The following is a 17,640-nucleotide window of genomic DNA, read 5'->3' on the forward strand; positions in this document are numbered from 1 at the left end:
ACCTCACTTTCTCCAAGAGGTTACTGAGTCTATCATACCCATCCTTTAACATTCCTCCAGTATAATTCTCCCTAATTGTCGGCAATGTTTCTCTTTCAAGCACAAAACAGGAAGAATCATACTGTTTTTAACTAATAAATTTTCATGTCTTCAACTAAATGGAGAGAAACTTCAGAGTGCTTCTGTGCGCTGGGTATCCTTGTACAAGAATCACAGAAAACTAGTATGCAGGTAATAAAGAAGGCAAATAGAATTTTGGCATACATGCTTAAGGAATATGGCATTAAAGTAGGGAAGCATTACTGCACTGAAAATAACAAATGCTGGAGATCACAGCAGGTCAGACAGCATCCTTGGAGAGAGAGCAAACTAATGTTTTGAGTCTAGATGACACTTCATCACTGTACAAGGCATTAGTAAGGTGGTCAAGATTAGAGTGGTGCTGGAAAAGCACAGCAGGTCAGGCGCATCCGAGGAGCAGGAAAATCGATGTTTCGGGCACAAGCCCTTCATCAGGAATCCTGACCTGTTGTGCTTTTCCAGCACTACTCTAAACTTGACTCTGATCTCCAGCATCTGCAGCCCTCACTTTCGCCATTAGTAAGGTGGTACCTAGAGTATTGAGCTGAAAATGTGTTGCTGGAAAAGCGCAGCAGGTCAGGCAGCATCCAAGGAGCAGGAGAATCGACGTTTCGGGCATGAGCCCTTCTTCAGGAAGGGCTGCTCCTTGGATGCTGCCTGACCTGCTGCGCTTTTCCAACAACACATTTTCAGCTCTGATCTCCAGCATCTGCAGTCCTCACTTTCTCCTAGAGTTTTGAGTACAATTTTGGTTCCCTTATTTGGGGAAGAAGTTAGTTGCTTTGGAGGCAGTCTAGAGGACATTCACTAGATTGAGTCCAGAGATGAGGTGTTTGTCTTATGAAGAGAGAGTGAGCAGTTCAGATCCATATTATCTTGTCTTTAGAAAAATGAGAGGGAATCTAATTGACATTTATAAGATGCTAAAGGGGATTAACAAAGTTAATATCGAAAGGATATTTCCTCATGTGGAGCAATCTAGAATGAGAAGTCATAGTTTTAGGATATGGGCTGATAGATTTAAAACAAAGAGAAATTCCTTCTGTCGAAAGGTCATGAATCTGTGGATCACAGATTTCATTCGATGCTGGGGTAGTGAGTAAATTTAAGGAGGAGATAAATAGAGTTTTAATTAGTAACGTTTATTGGTTATGGAGAGCAGATAGGAAAGTAGAATTGAGGTCATGATAAGATCAGCCACCATCAAGTTGAGTGGTGGAGCAGGTTCAAAGGGTTGAATAGCCTAGTTCTGAAGTTCATTTTGCGTCTACAGGTGGCTATTCTGCCGTACTGTACTGGCCACTCCAAGACTATCTTTGTGACAGACCTGGAAGCCTGTGGAAATAGCTGACAGAAGGGATGCAGGTTGTGATTCTAATAGGTCACAGCAACATCAAGCCGGAACTTCAGGCGAACAGCTGATTGTCAATGGGTTATTTGGCTTCAAAAGATGGCGACATCACTCCAGCTTTCTCTCCTCTTCACCCAAGGCTGTTGATTCATATTGGAGCATATTCCATGGGTTTTTAAATATTCATTCACAGGATGAGGGCATCACTGGCTAGGTCAGCATGTATTTCCCATGTCCAATTACACAGATGGGTGGTTAAGAGTCAACCACATTGTTGTGGGTCTGGAGTCACGTAGGCCAGACCAGGTAAGGATGGCAGTTTTCTCCCTAAAGGGCATTAATGAACCAGATGGCTTCCCCCCCCCCGATAATCCACAATGGACTCATGGTTATCATTAGACTCTTAATTCCAGATATTTACTCAATTCAAATTAACCATCTGTTGTGGCAGAATTTGAACCCAGGTCCCCAGAGCTTTGCCTGGGTCTCTGTATTAACAGTCCAGTGATAATACCACTAGGCCACTGCTTCCCTAAGGCATAACTATAGCCAATATTCATTTGGGGAGGTTTAGGTAAAGGAAGAAGCACACACTGACAGGAGAAAGTGAGGACTGCAGATGCTGGAGATCAGAGTCAGAGTGAGGTGCTGGCTAAACAGTCAGTCAGGCAGCATCCGAGGAGCAGGAGAGTCAACGTTTCAAGCTTAAGACTCCTGATGAAGAGCTTATGCTCAAAATGTCGACTTTCCTAATCCTCGGATGCTGTGCTTTTCCAGCATCACACGCACACACTGACAGGAGTCAGGCCTGACTACATTCTGGACCATATGAAGTTCAACTTCTTAAGGATTCAGACTGAACGGAATTTTAATATACCCTGCTGTAGTGGGATTCATGACAAGTTGGACCATAGTACCACCCAGGAGTGGGTGAGTTGGAAACCTAGTGGTAAAGACTGATGGCAGAGGAAGTCAACTATTTGCAGAACCAGTGAAGTGGCAAACCCAGAAGGCTGACACTACAGGTTGAGGAGCACAACTTGACATCATAAAACGAGGGAGAGCAAACTGTGAAAGACCTATATTCAGAAGTAGAGAGATCATGCACCCAATATCATTGGACACACAAGTGATGGAGAGGCAGTGCTGTGTGCCGGGAATGCAGGCACTAAAATTTTCAAGGTTGGGGAGACAGGAGAAACATTTAGAGCCAGAGATGTGTTGCTGGAAAAGCGCAGCAGGTCAGGCAGCATCCAGGGAACAGGAGAATCGATGTTTCGGGCATAAGCCCTTCTTCAGGAATTCTTCGGGCTTATGCCCGAAACATCGATTCTCCTGTTCCCTGGATGCTGCCTGACCTGCTGCGCTTTTCCAGCAACACATCTCCGGCTCTGATCTCCAGCATCTGCAGACCTCACTTTCTCCTCAGGAGAAACATTTAGCCTCAATTATGGGGGTTACGGGAAAAACTGGAAAGGCAGATCAATAATCCCTGCCCACTGGCTTTGTTGAGATGATCATTATGTTGAACACAATATAGCTTAATTTTCCTTCTCTGCGTACTTTCACTTATTTGCAGGAGGCACAGGGTGACTGGTGCACATTTATAAAGGTCTCTGACTTGTTAAGTGAAAGTTCAGTGCACTCCTGGATGATCTCCTACATTCCACCATCTAAAAGCATTGTCCATGTTTTAACTCACAAGAAATCCTGTTCCCCGATCACGTGTTTGTGCACATTGCTTGACCAGTAGTCAATGTAAGTCAATATCTTTATTTTAAAATTCGCATCTTTGATCTCAAATCTTTTCATGGCCTATCCCCTCCCAATGTGTCTAACAACACCCAGCCCCATAATCCCTAGTTTTTGGCCAGTGCAGTTGCATCAAGAACTCACATAAAACCATTAGAGCATTTGACACAGCAGTTTGGGTTGGGCCTTGGAGGAATGGGGTAATGGGTGAAGAGGGTTGCCGATTTTGAATGCAGGAAAACTCAGAAGACCAGGTTTGTCAAACATCCTGCAGAATTTGACCACACGCTCTTTCTGGGTGGAGATGCACCCATGGCTGCCTGATGGACAGGCTGAAAACTCAAGAATGAGTGAGTCACAATGCAGCTATCAACATTAAAAAGAGTGCAAAGAAGATAGTACCAGGGACATCAGTTCTGTGCAGAAATTCAAGGGACTGAGATTATTCGTTAGAGAAAAGAATTTTAAGGGGAGTGTTCACAGACGTCTTCAAAATGATGGGAGTTTTGATACAGTGACTAAGGGAAACTTGTTTCTACTGGTGGGATGGTCAGTATCCAGAGGACACAGTTTTCTGCTAAAGAACCAGAGGAGACAAACAAGAGGCTGGAAGAACACAGCAAGCCAGGCAGCATCAGGAGGTGGAGAAGTCAATGTTTCGGGTATAACACTTCTTCAAGACTGAAGAACCATCTCATCTCTCAAAGAGCCAGAGCAGGAGATTTTTTTACGTGTCCTGGAATATGCTGACGGAAAGGGAAAAGGGGAAAAAAGAAAAGGAAGCAGATGTGATAGTTACTTTTGAAAGGGGTGATTAGATAAGCAGATGAAAAAAGTTGCAGAGCGACGGGGAAAGAATGGCACAATGGGTCGAACGGTCAGCACAGGCACCATAGTCCAGGTGGCCTCTTTCTGGGTCACATGATTCCATGATGATTCTATACACACTTAGGTGATATTTGGAAATGAGAGGTCAGATACTTCAAGGCAGTGAGAGGATGACACATAGTTTGGTGCATGTAGCAACGGGATGCTTTTCCATGACTTTCTAGTCCAACAATCTTCAATTATTTGCATCAATAACCTTCCCTCTACAGACATCCACTGATAATTGTACAATGGTCAGCACCATTCACAATTCCTCAGCAATCCATGTCTAAATGCAACAAGATCTGGACAACATCCATATGTGAGCTGTGAGGTGGCAAGTAGTATTTGTGTCACATAAATGTCAGGCACTCTAACAAAAGAGAATCTAGTCAGTCCCCATTGACATTGAATGACATTACCATTGCTGAACCTCCCACTATCAATATCCTAAGAGTTACCATTGACCAGAAACTCAACTGGACTCACCATGGTGGCTACAAGAGCAAATCAATAATTCAATTCCTGACTCCCCAAAGCCTGCCCACCATCTACAAAACACAAGTCAGGAGTGTGATGGAATACTCCCCACTTGCCTGGATGGGTACAACTCCAGCAACACTCAAGAAGCCTGACACTCTCCAGGAAAAAGCAGCCCACTTGATCGGCTCCACATCCACAAACCTCTACTCCTACCACTGACACTCAGTAGTAGCAGTGTGTATCATCTTGAAGAGGCATTGCTGAAATTCATTAAGGCTCCTTAGACAGCACCTTCCAAACCCATGACCACTTCCACCTGGAAGGACAAGGGCAGCAGATATATATGAACACCAGCCCCTGCAAGTTCCCCTCCAAGCTACTCACCATCCTGTCTTGGAAATATATCGCCATTCCTTCACAGTTGCTGGTAAAAATCCTGGAATTCCTTCCCTTAGGGAATGGGTTTACCCAGAGCACAGGGGCCGCAGTGGTTTTAAAAGGCAGCTTACTACTACCTTCTCAAGGGCAATTAAGGATGGACATGTGTCCCTGCCAGCAATGCCCACATCCCACAAGGTGCCAATAATGCAAAGGTGCCCCATGGAAAATAGAACGATATGTTTTCCATCACTAAACAAGTGCCAAGAGCTTATATCTGATCAAAATGGAGACACTTCACAACATAACAGCGAGGTCAGTTCTGTTTTATTAAATTTACATTCATCACCTCCTCCAGTCCAATGATGAGTTGAAGCTCCAATAAATACTGGTATATGTTTGGCTTTGAAACAGGATTAAGAAAAATAATTACTGGTCTGGTTGACAACATGGGAAGACAAAAAACATTGCACATCTACAACTGGTATGAATACTTTCACAAATTACTAATGCTTTGAAATCACAATGTGTGATATTGGTGATAAACACATCAAAAGGACTGTTTGAAATTCTTTGCTGTTATAACAAAGGCATTATTCATTAACAGTTGAATGAAGAACACCAAAGAAAAGTCATACAAGTGCAGTATAATGTTCTTTTTACCAATAATCCACAGTGTGATTCTTTAGAAGACGATTGTTCTGAATTCTGTTTTGCTCAATGACACTGTGGCTTCTCCACTGTCCCCCAACCAACTCTCCCCCAAACTGGTTTGTTCATCTAAACACTGTACAAGGTTTTAAAGACTTGTGGCGTTTGGTTTACAAAATGAAAATAGAAAGAATTAAATGTTATTTAGCAATTGCAGGATATGGATTGTCCTCGGTAAGACTTTACATGGAGAGAAAGATACATTTCATCTATAAATAGTTTGTTGCTTTGATCTTTTACACGGATGGTGATACAGAGCCATTAAAAGGACTGCACTCACGTCTTTGCCTCAAAAAAGAAGTATCTGTCAGGTTTCTTAAAATTTATTCCAAGAATACAATACACAGATATCTTGTAACTGATTGATATTAGCCAGTTCCAGAATTTTACAGAAAGGTTGCTGCTCTACATGTTAAGATTGTATATGGTCAAAGTTACTGATTTCTTTTAAATGGAAAATTTAAGTGTCTCCTTTGAGTTAAATTTTAATCGGAAGAAAATGGTTCCAAAGAATATGAAATGGAATATATAAATACAGGCCCACCCAGGTCAGGGAATAAAAAGGCAGCCATTTACAGAATGCCGAACTTCACATTCCCATCTGCTTCCAACATCCGTTGTGTTGAAGATGCTCCAAGGTTTTCGGGAACGGGGATCTGAGGCAGAAATCAAATCAGCCATGGTCTCATTGAATGATAGAGCAGGCTCGATGGGCTACTCCTGATTCATAGGTTTAATTTCAGTTACTAGGAGACTGTAGATACTGGAGGATTAGAGTCGAGTGTGTGGTGCTGGAAAAGCACAGCAGGTCAGGCAGCATCCGAGGTGAGGAGAATCAACGTTACGGGCATAAGCCCTTCATCAGGAACTTCAGTTACTATCTCAGCAAGAGCTGGAGGAGCAATCTTTGACTCGAGCACAAAAGTTTGGTTTCTCAGTGAATACAGTACTTTGCTTGATAATTGACTGTTTTCAACTTCTCAAACAAATTACAAGGACACAGAAGGACATGCAGCCAAGGTGGGTGGATAGTGATTAGATACAAACCAACCAAGATCACATTGAATGGCAGAACAGGCATGACGGGCTGAATGGTCTCCTGCAGTTTCCGATTTGTCTGGCTGGTTCTGGGCTATGGGACAGGCTCCTTCAGCAAAGTCACACCAACGACTGGTCTGATCGAATGTCAATCTTCAGGTTATGTACTTGGATTGGCTGGATGATGCTTCCAACGAGAAGCCAGTTTTTTTCCTTTTGTTGGGGGGTGGTGGTTGGAGGGGATGGTGGGGGGCACAATCTCCCTCACATCTAAACAAAATGGGAAGAGCACAGTGGGAAGTGAACTATCTTATAATGATCGCTGAAGCTCATTAAAAGGAAAGGATACTGATAGATTTAACAGGCAAAAAAGATTTTAAAATAATGGAAACAGGAGAAGGGATGACAATACGACAAGCTGTATAACAGCAGCTAAAATGTTGTTGGGAGCTTGAATTAGGTATGCAATAATGACTATTTCAGATGCTTGGGTACATGTAGCATTGTACAATTTGGGTTAATTTCAATGCCATTGTCCTCAAACTGGAAACCCTCCATGTCCTCACCCCCCACCCCTAACCCCTTTAAAAAAAAACTGATTAGCACTGAAAAAGATTCAATCCCAGCTGCCCGCTCCAGAGACACGTGGAGCAATCTTTCACACAAAATAGGGCAGTTTAACACTCTCTGTGACATGTTTGACAGTTTTAGACTAAAATACTAGCCTGAACCTGACTGGGAAATCAGAAGCTCTGTAAAATGGCAGAAGACTGTCAAATACAGAAAATAAGTCAGAAGTGATTGCAATCTCCAGCGAAAAAAAATGTCTTGCTGTGAGTTTCAGTACTTGACTGTGACTGATTCTTCTTGACAGATAATCTATTGAGACCAGGAAAAGGCCAATGGCATGTCTGAGGCCATTTCCCTCCTGGTTTTAAGAAGGTGCTTGGGGTGCAGAGCGATGAAAGCTGGGGTCCAGCCACTGCTTGTCACAGAGGGGGGTCATGCTGATCTTCAGTGGCACTGAATCCTGTTGTGTTCAGTGGGGGATGGTGTTCAGTGGTCTATGATTGAAGACATAAAATTTATGGCTCATTCGGTGTCGCTCGCTCACTTGCAATGCCACCACAATATGCAAAGATGGACCCAATCAAATTTTCAGATGTGAAGCCTTTGGATTCCCAGTTTAACCAATGAAGCTGTTTTCTTTATAACGATGTCCATGATTTGGCTGGAAGTGAGCCCAGGAGGATAAAGGCTTCTCAAGAGGGCAAAGGGAGAGGAGGGGCATTGATAAGACACTTCTGTGCCCCGTTCACTTCAACGCATCGAGAGCAGCACAAACTTGAGCAAAGACCTCATCCACTGTACCCTCTGCATTTATCTAATGATTGGAAAGAAAAAACACAGACAACAGCTGAGTGAGTCAAATTCTCCTTCACACATCAGATTGGTTTCAAAATACATTTTCCTCCGGTTCCAGCCATCCCACTCCTCTCTCTGGGTGACTGTAATGTTTAGATGTTCACATTCACAGTCCAAGACTGTCCACTTGAACCTCAGAGTGGATATAGCCATTTTCGATGAGAGCTGGATAGTCAGGACAATCAGAAGGCTGTTTGACAACATGGGGCACCACAGTCAAGTTCCAGCCCCTGATGCAGCATCCACAAACACTCACTTCCCAACACGTTAACATGGGATCTCTGACAGGATCTGGTTGATCTAGTCTCTTCGGAGCCCAGAGAACCAAGGTTAATTTTAGAAGGACTGACTTATTGCAGTAGCTGTATCACTATCAGAATAGGCAACAAATTTTATTGACACTTCCACTGTCTCTAATGACAGAGTAGATAATGTATTTACCAACAAATCCATGGAAGGAGCTAGACCATGCTTTGGCTTACAGGCCTCAGAGTAGAAAAGCACTGGGACAGAACATCGAAGTCTCTCAGCTCATGATATGGAGGTGTAGTTCACAAAGAAGATCTGGCATCTCTCTCAATTATGGAGAGGCAATTAGATACGTATCACTTGAGGGGAACGAGTCTATAAACATGGGGTAAGGTGAGGAGACAGGCCTCCATGAACCACTCCAATCAGTCCAGGGATTGGACTCATGCTGCTACCATTAGTTTGCACCACCCTCTGGTTTTTTTAGGCAATTGAGCTAACTGACTCCCCTGTCAGCTGATAAATAGCATCAATCCATCATGGTCAAAACGTGTGGTGCTGAGAAAGCACAGCAGGTCAGGCAACACCCAAGGAGCAGGAGAGTCAACATTTTGGGCATAAACCCTTTGTCCTGATGAAGAGCTTATGCTCAAAACGACGATTCTCTTGCACCTCAGACACTGCCTGACTGGCTGTGCTTTTCCAGCATCACACATTTTGACTCTAATCTCCAGTGTCTGCAGTCCTCACTTTCTCCCAATCAATTCATCATGGGTCTGGTCAATTCACGACACCGGGTGAATGCATCAAACAGCACAGCCCGGGGCAGTCATTTACTCTCACTCCCGATGAACAATGACAGCTTCTGTGGTTAAAAGGGTTCTCCCTGACTCTGCTGCCATTGGACAGCTCAACCCAAATTAATCCAAAATTCAGGATTACCCAGCAATCCTCTTTATGCAGCTCTGAAGTTTATTTCATCCCCCAATTGAAGCACTTTGTTGATTTTCAGAGTCACTTTCGAATTGAGCTGATGGAGTTGGGATTTGAGAAGAATGCTAATATCGAACTACCATTTATTTTAGTAACTTTAACAGGCATTGTCACACTCTCGCTGGTTCAGGCCTCACCTTCCTAATGATGCCCTTGGGCTGATAGTAGTTGATGACGGGCTCAGTTGCTTGGTAATAGGTGTCCAGGCGTTTTGCGATGGTTTCTTCGTTGTCATCAGAGCGCCCACTAGTCAACCCTCGCCCCAGGAGCCGTTTGATCATTGTCTCTTTTCCAGCATCGATGTACAAGAGCAGGGTGGGAGGCTTGATCTACAGGGGTGAACAATGTGCACAATCAACAGGAGGAGATTCCCTAAAGTCCAGCTCACAATTCTCATTGCTCCTCTCGGCTTCTCCCCCACAATGTCTGAAATCGGAACCCTAGCATGGCTTTTCTTCTTTAGTCACTTGTACATCCTTTGGCTTTAGGGTAGGAATCATTTTCAACCAGAGTTAAGAGGCAAAAACTCCCACATCAGGAACAGAACAGATGATTTACACAGTAAACTCTGCACTACACTGTTCCCTCAAACACTCCCAGATTAGGAACAGATGATTTACACAGTAAACTCTTCACTACACTGTTCCCTCAAACACTCCCAGATCAGGAACAGATGATTTACACAGTAAACTCTTCACTACACTGTTCCCTCAAACACTCCCAGATTGGCCGAAAATGGAAAAACAAAATCCATACTGAAATGTGTCAAAGATTTTGGATGGGTCAGGTGGATGGGAAGAATACTTGTCATAGAGTCATAGAGAAATAGAGATGTATAGTACCGAAAGAGCCCCTTCCGTCCAACTCGACCATGATGACTTAATCTAATCTAGTCCCACCTGCCAGCACTTGGCCCATATCCCTCTAAATCCTTCCTATTCATATACCCATCAGATTCCTTTTAAATGTTCTAATTGTACCAGCCTCCACCAATTCCTCTGGCAGCTCATTCCATACACGCACCACCCTCTGCGTGAAAAGGTTGCCCCTTAGGTCTCTTTTATATCTTTCCCCTCTCACCCTAAACCTATGCCCTCTAGTTCTGGACTCCCTGACCCCAGGGAAAAGACCTTGACTATTTACCCTATCCATGCCCATCATGATTTTATGTACCTCTATAAGGTCACCCCTCAGTCTCTGATGCTCCAGGGAAAACAGCCCTAGCCTATTCAGCCTCTCCCTATAGCTCCAACCATGACAACATCCTTGTGAATCTTTTCTGAACCCTTTCAAGTTTCAAATTACACACTATATTGCAAAAGTGATCTAACCACTTAACTAATTCCAATCAGAACCACTGTACCCACGGAAAAAAGCCTGAACCAATATTGGCCCTGAGTCAAGGACAAGCATATTGTTGTTCTGAACAAACAGTTCCCACTGAGTCAAAACTGGAACGACATCACTGCTGGTGTTTTGCCATGTTTTGGATGTGTGCTCATGTGCTACTGGAACTGTCAGCAGAAGAAAGGAAATGGGAATATTTAATCTTGACAGCTAAATCCTCCATTTCCCTCCAGTATCATCTGTCTTCTCCTCAAGGCTCAGGGTATCATCTGAGAAGAACCTCCACACTCTCGCTCAAAGCCACCAGGTTTCAGGTGGGAGCCTCAGTTGTGAGTAGCCAAAGGAAATCATGCAGAAAGGGAGGTTTCTCCAATTCTGAACCCAATGGTACCTTCCCTGATCTCACTCATAGCTCCTTTCCTGTGGGGGTTATTTGGAATGTGGCAAGGACAGGGAGCTCTAGTCAATCTGTTTCAGTGCCCCATGGGGCCAATAGCAGGGGCGCCCCCACTAAGTAAATGTCAGGTCACAAATCACCTCAACCCTAGGCCCTTCACTGCCATTCTAGCTGAAGGCTGGTGTGTGTGTGTGTCTGAGATAGTCAAGGCCATCTGGAATTATATCAAGTCTAATTCATTCCTGTTGTTAACGGAATTCCTGAACAAACCATCTTCTATCCTGAGCTCGAATGTACCTACAACTACTTCCAGTTTAATCAGAGACCGGGTCCAGAGATGGCGCTAAAATGTTCTGCTTTCCTAAGTGGGCCACTGATTAACTGAGGAGCACACTGGCTTTTTCTTAAAGGTGATTAACTCATTGGTTCACCAGTTCAACTGTACATAGTGAGGTGACCTTACTGCTCTCAGGTCTGGGTTCACAAACATCTGGGTCACACTGGGAGCCCCCAATTTGCCTTCAGGTTTCCTTCTTCTTGTCCTGGGCTGATGGGTAAAATCCTGCTGGGGGGGTGGGCCTTTCTGGATGGGTTTGGGCTGGAGTTATTGCCTCTTTGGCTGTACCATTCAGCTCTTAATCCCTTCAGTAAACACCTTGTGCTGGGATTCTCACTGTGAGTGAGTCTTGTATTATGGGACATATTTTGAGAAAGGAACCTTAAATGTTGCCCTTGCCTGGATTTACATTTGATCTGGTCAGACAGTGTCAGAAAGGTATAGAAGGAGGCCATTCAGCCCATCATATCTCTGATGACTCTCTGAGCTGAGATGCTATACTTAATGGAGGATATTCCTCCAGCAAACAGTTTTTGACCAGTGAGATTATATAAAGTACTTAAATCAGGAAATAAATTGGGGGGCGGGGGAACGGGTGGAGGTGTATTGGCTCTTGCTAACAAGGCAGGCATTTTGTGCCCAGCTCCAGGTCATAGAGATGTACAGCACAGAAACATACCCTTCGGTCCAGCTAGTCCATACTGACCAGATATCCTAACCTAATCTTGGCCCATATCCCTCCAAACCCTTCCTATTCATATACCCATTCAGATGCCTTTTAAACGCTGTAATTGTACTAGCCTTCACCACTTCCTTTGGCAGCCCATTCCATACACGTACCACCCTCTGTGTAAATAAGTTGCCCCTTAGGTGTCTTTTATATCTTTCCCCCTCACCCTAAACCTATGCCCTCTAGTTCTGGACTCCCCCACCCCAGGGAAAAGACTTTGTCTATTTATCCTATACGTGACCCCTCATGATTTTATAAGCCTCTATAAGCCTCTAAAGTGCCTGAGGGAACCACTGAGAGTGGAATCACCATGCTTTTTGGAAGGGAGTTCAAGGATTTTGATCCTGCTGTTGTAAAGTAATAGTTTGGATACATGCCCAAGCAAGGATGCAGTGAGACCGGGAAGGGAAGCACCTGGTACCTCTGTCGGTCTGGCTAAGGATTTGAGCGGTTGTGTAATTATCGCAGCACCAGGGTTACTGGGATCAAGGTGACCAGATAGTTAGAATGACACAATTTTAAAAAATCTCTCACCTTTACAAGCTACTGGAGTTAAAAAAAGGATTTGCTAAATTTACTGAATGGCTTCTACTGGTCACCGAAGGTTTAGGAGCCAACAACACAAAGTAGTCAGACATTAAACAGAACTGAGCACCAACAAGTTAGAAATTAATCTGTTCTGTTTACAGCACGTTCCTGATCAGAAGGTCACACATTAAAACTACAAACAAGGAAGTACAGTTGATCCATTCAGTTTGCTGGTGTCCCAGATTTCAAAACACTCCCTGCTCAAGAATTGCTTCACTGTCTGGCAATTATCGCACAATCAAAAGTGCATCCTCACTGACACCCTGGTTTTAATAGGTATGCACATTATTAGGGAGGATATGATCATTCAAAATTAGATTGCAGGGCTTTCCCACTTTAGTGAAGACAAAGGAAAGGATTTTAAGGAGTCACTCACCAGCCCTTGCCCAGCATTAGCACCTCTGAACCACACTCCACACCCCCCTCTGCACCCCCCCCCCCCAAGCTATACCGCCATGTAATACATCAGCTACGTCATCTCCTCCCCCCACCACCCCCCAAGCTAAATTCAGGGCAGCCACACCACTGAGCAAAACAGAGCCCACTGTACAAACCTTCCCTTCAGCAACTTCAGCCTTCTCCACCCCTGACCCCTCACAGCCAGCCTTCTATATGGTCCTCACTGAGTACTGCACCCACTGTAACGAGTAGCTCAGCTTAACCCCAGTCGGCAAAAACATGCCATATCACTTCTTGTGATACAGGAATTCTCACCAAACCAGCAACTTACATTTATACAGCATCTTTAATGTAGTCAAACATAGAATCAGAGAATCCCTACAGTGTGGAAACAGGCCTTTTGGCCCAACAAGTCCCCACCGACCCTCCAAAGAGTAACCCACCCAGACCCATTCCCTGATCCTATTATCCTATATTTACCCCTGACTAAGGCACCTAACCCACACATGCCTGAACACTACGGGACAATTTAGCATGGCCAATTCACCTGACCTGCACATCTTTGGACTGTGGGATGAAACCGGAGCACCCGGAGGAAACCCACGAGGACACGGGGAGAATGTGCAAACTCCACACAGACAGTTGCCCGAGGCTGGAATCAAACCAGAGTCCCTGGCGGTGTGAGGCAGCAGTGCTAACCCATCCTCTGGTTCAGAGGAGAAATTACCGAAGAAAGTTTGATGCAAGTCCCAGAGGGAGCTATTAGGATCGGTGCGAGCTAAGAAGGTGGGTTTTCAGCTAAAAGATGACAGAGAGAGTGAGGCCCAACCAGTGATTTATAAAGTTCAAGTGTAACCTCTATTCTATTCCTCTATTTCAAACCCAAGTGGACGTGTGCTTTGTAAACCACCATGTCAGCCTGCTCTACCAGCCTTGAGGATTTGGTACATCAGGGCTGCAGCATTGCTGAAGAGAGAGATGTTCTTTCAAAATTTTTTTTTCTTATACGCATCAGGGCTATTCACAAGAAATGTAATGGGGAAACAACAGCTCTACTCTATCAGAGGACAGATCTGATTGGTTGCCAAGTGAACTCTGATTAATACAGGCATTGTCATTGAAAATACACAAGTAAATGATGACTGACTGTTAACTGCTCAGCCTTGTTTAAATTTTTAGCAATTTTCCCTCCCATGGGGTCAACAATGCCCTCCAGTGCATCTCCTCCACTTTCTGCACCTCTGCCTTTGAAACCCACCCCTCCAACCACAACGAGGATAGAACCCCCCCCCACTCACTTTCCCCCCACCAATTGCCTGAAACAACACCCCATCCTCCGCCATTTCCGCCACCTACAGTCAGATCCCACCACCAGAGATATATTTCCCTCCCCACCTCTATCAGCATTCTGCAGAAACCATTCACTCCGCGACTCCCTTGTTAAGCCCACACGCCCCCACCAACCCACCCTCCACTCCCAGCACCTTCCCGTGCCACCATAGGAAGTGTAAAACCTGTGCCCATACCTCCCTCCTCACCTCCATCCAAGGCCCCAAAGGATCCTTCCACATCCGGCAGAGATTTTCCTGCACTTCCACACACATCATCTACTGTGTCTGTTGCTCCTGATGTGGTGTCCTCTACATTAGGGAGACAGGATGCTAACTTGCGGAACGTTTCAGGGAACACCTCTGAGACACATGCACTAACCAATCCCACCGCCCTGTGGCTGAACACTTCAATTCGGCCTCCCACTCTGCCAAGGACACGCAAGTCCTGGGCCTCCTCCTCCACCTGATTCTAGCCACCCAATGCAGAGAGGAAGAATGCCTCATCTTCTGCCTTGGGACCCTCCAACCACATGGGATTAATAGTGATTTCAGCAGTTTCCTCATCTCCCCTCCCTCCACCACCCTCCTAGAACTTGGCACTGCCCTCTTGAACTGCCCCATCTATCCATTTTCCTTCCCACCTCTCTGCTTCACCCTCCGCTCTGACCTATCACCATCATCTCCCCCACCTTCATCTACCTATTGCCTTCCAAGCTACCTTTCCCCCAGCCCCACTTGCCTTCCTATTTATCTCTCATCTCCCCCTGCCCCCACCCCACCACCACATTCCTGATGAAGAGCTTTTGCCCGAAATGTCAACTCTCCTGCTCCTCGGATGCTGCCTGACCTGCTGTGCTTTTCCAGCACCACACTGTTCGGCACTAAATTTTAAGCCAGGCACGTTGAGACTCTGATTGGTCAAGACATTACCCTGAGTGTGTGTACACATTCTTTCTGTCTGCAGTATGAGGTAGCAAGATGAATGGTATTACCAGTAACAGGATGACTCTATCAAATCAGAAAGGCATCGTGCCAATCACATCAGTGTACAATGTGGCATATGAATTTCAATGCTGGTGTAATGTTATATATGCAGGCTACACACGCAAATACATTGTGTCAAACTGCCATGCCAGTTCACAACAGGCAAGGAAATGGTATACAACCAGTCCGTCCCTGCAAAACTCAAAACACAATGCCCCACATTAGACGGGATCACATGGCTGGACAATATTTGCTAAGCAATCCTGAGTTCCCAAACAATTGCACGCGCAACTAATTGAGGAATATTAGTTGGGCTCACAGTGTGGGGACTTCACAGTACAGGAAATTAGATGCATTGATATACTTCAGACAGAATGATGTACATATACAGACACACACACACACGCACAGACACATACACACGCACAGACACATACACACGCACAGACACATACACACGCACAGACACATACACACGCACAGACACATACACACCCTTTTGTACCTCAGCCAAATAGATGGCACCCTCAGGCCAATGCCTTGACCAATCATAGTCAACCTACCTGATCTAAAATTTAAACAAAGCTTGGCAACTAACTGTCAGTCATCACCAAACTGGTGCATTTTCCTTAGTCTCTCCTACTTGCTAACCCATCAACACTGTCTCCTCATACAGTGTAGATGTTAATCTTCCTTTACATTTCTTGTGGATTGCCCTTATGAGTGCAAGATGAAAAGCTATGACAAAATGGGTCTTTTTTCAGCTGAATTTTGGGATCTTTTTTATCTCTGGCTATTGCAGTCTTTCTAGTTCTCTACATTCTCAATTTGTGTAGTATAAAAAATGCTGACTTGTAAATCAATCTCCCGAAGCCCAGTTATCGTTTTACACCTCTCCACTGTAAGCTCTAACTGCCAATGTCTCTGCACAGTTCACCATCCTGTTACCAATAACTCCCATCAGTCTCTGCATAGTTGTCAATTTTCACACCATCTGCTGACTTTATAATGCTGCCCCCTACACACAAATGGAGGACATTTCTAAGACTGAAGAGTCAATGGATCCAAAGACGGTCCTTGGGGAAGTGCAGTTGTATTAGCTTGATGTTAAATAACTACTGCTCAGCTCTCAATCCAACGTTTTAGTAACTCCTGCTTCAGTGAGCTATTTTCCCCCTTCAAAGATGCAGTGATTTCAACATGAGCCACACGGCACAGGTCTGCACGAGTCCCTCATGCATCTTTGAGCTGTCCCTCATGTGGACAAACTCTCCCACAACTCTATTTATGGGTATTTGTCCAAACTCGTTCTTGCAGCAGTCATCTGAGATAACCTATAGATGGCCATTCTTCCAATACTGACTCGACTGTAACTAAAATAAGTCACATTCTTCAATAGCCAGCATTCTAAATCCATCCTCCAGCAATCTTTATTTTGCCGTTGTACCATAAAAGTCACAATGTGGCTTAAATAGAAGTCGAGGTTTACGTAGGATACTGACACAGTATCACAGCCTGTTCAAAAATAATGATTTTTATAGAAAATTAATGGGCAGGAGACAGCAGCTAACGAATTACTGGAGCTCAGCCTCTGCATATTTGACCCGGGAGTCCCAAATCAATTATATCAGAGTTGGCAGCATTCACAAAGCTGTCACTGGATCCGCACGGTTATTTTGATGCACATACAAGGGAGGCAGACGCACATGCCCTGAGGCATCTGACCACAGCAGCGTTTTCATTTACATAGAAACTCCTGTTTTAGGCTGTGTTGTCTTACCGTGAACACCAGCTGTCACACCAGAGTCACTCACTTCTTATGAGGGTGCACCTCTCTCCCGGATCCAGATTCGACATGTTTTATTAAAAGGTTTTGCCTATTTCCACTTTAAAATTATGAAGGAAGGCCTCCTTTGTTCTCAGAACAGCTAAATCTTAAAGGTAAAAACAATGACTGCAGATGCTGGAAACCAGATTCTGGATCAATGGTGCTGGAAGAGCACAGCAATTCAGGCAGCATCCAAGGAGCTTCAGCAAAATCGATGTTTCGGACAAAAGCCCTTCATCAGGAATAAAGGCAGAGAGCCTGAAGCGTGGAGAGATAAGCTAGAGGAGGGTGGGGGTGGGGGGAGAGTAGCATAGAGTACAATAGGTAGGTGGGGAAGGAGATGAAGGTGATAGGTCAGGGAAGAGAGGGTG

The 17,640-nt window shown here is 44.7% G+C and overlaps 1 protein-coding gene across 3 annotated transcripts in view; it reads right to left on the bottom strand.

Annotated features, from left to right (window-relative positions):
- Positions 1–7,699: 7,699 nt before the first annotated feature.
- LOC122564928 (adenylate kinase isoenzyme 1-like) overlaps positions 7,700–17,640 on the bottom strand; it is a 178,698-nt gene continuing 168,757 nt past the window's right edge. For all 3 annotated transcript variants that reach the window (XM_043720421.1, XM_043720423.1, XM_043720422.1), the window contains 2 exons: positions 9,466–9,657; positions 7,700–8,045 (listed from right to left, as the gene is read on the bottom strand). In XM_043720421.1, coding sequence (XP_043576356.1) covers positions 7,977–8,045; positions 9,466–9,657 — 261 coding nt within the window. In that variant the 3' untranslated portion in view covers positions 7,700–7,976. The remainder of the gene's footprint in view (positions 8,046–9,465; positions 9,658–17,640) is intronic.

Source organism: Chiloscyllium plagiosum, chromosome 30, assembly GCF_004010195.1.
Source record: "Chiloscyllium plagiosum isolate BGI_BamShark_2017 chromosome 30, ASM401019v2, whole genome shotgun sequence".
Taxonomy (NCBI): Eukaryota; Metazoa; Chordata; class Chondrichthyes; order Orectolobiformes; family Hemiscylliidae; genus Chiloscyllium; species Chiloscyllium plagiosum.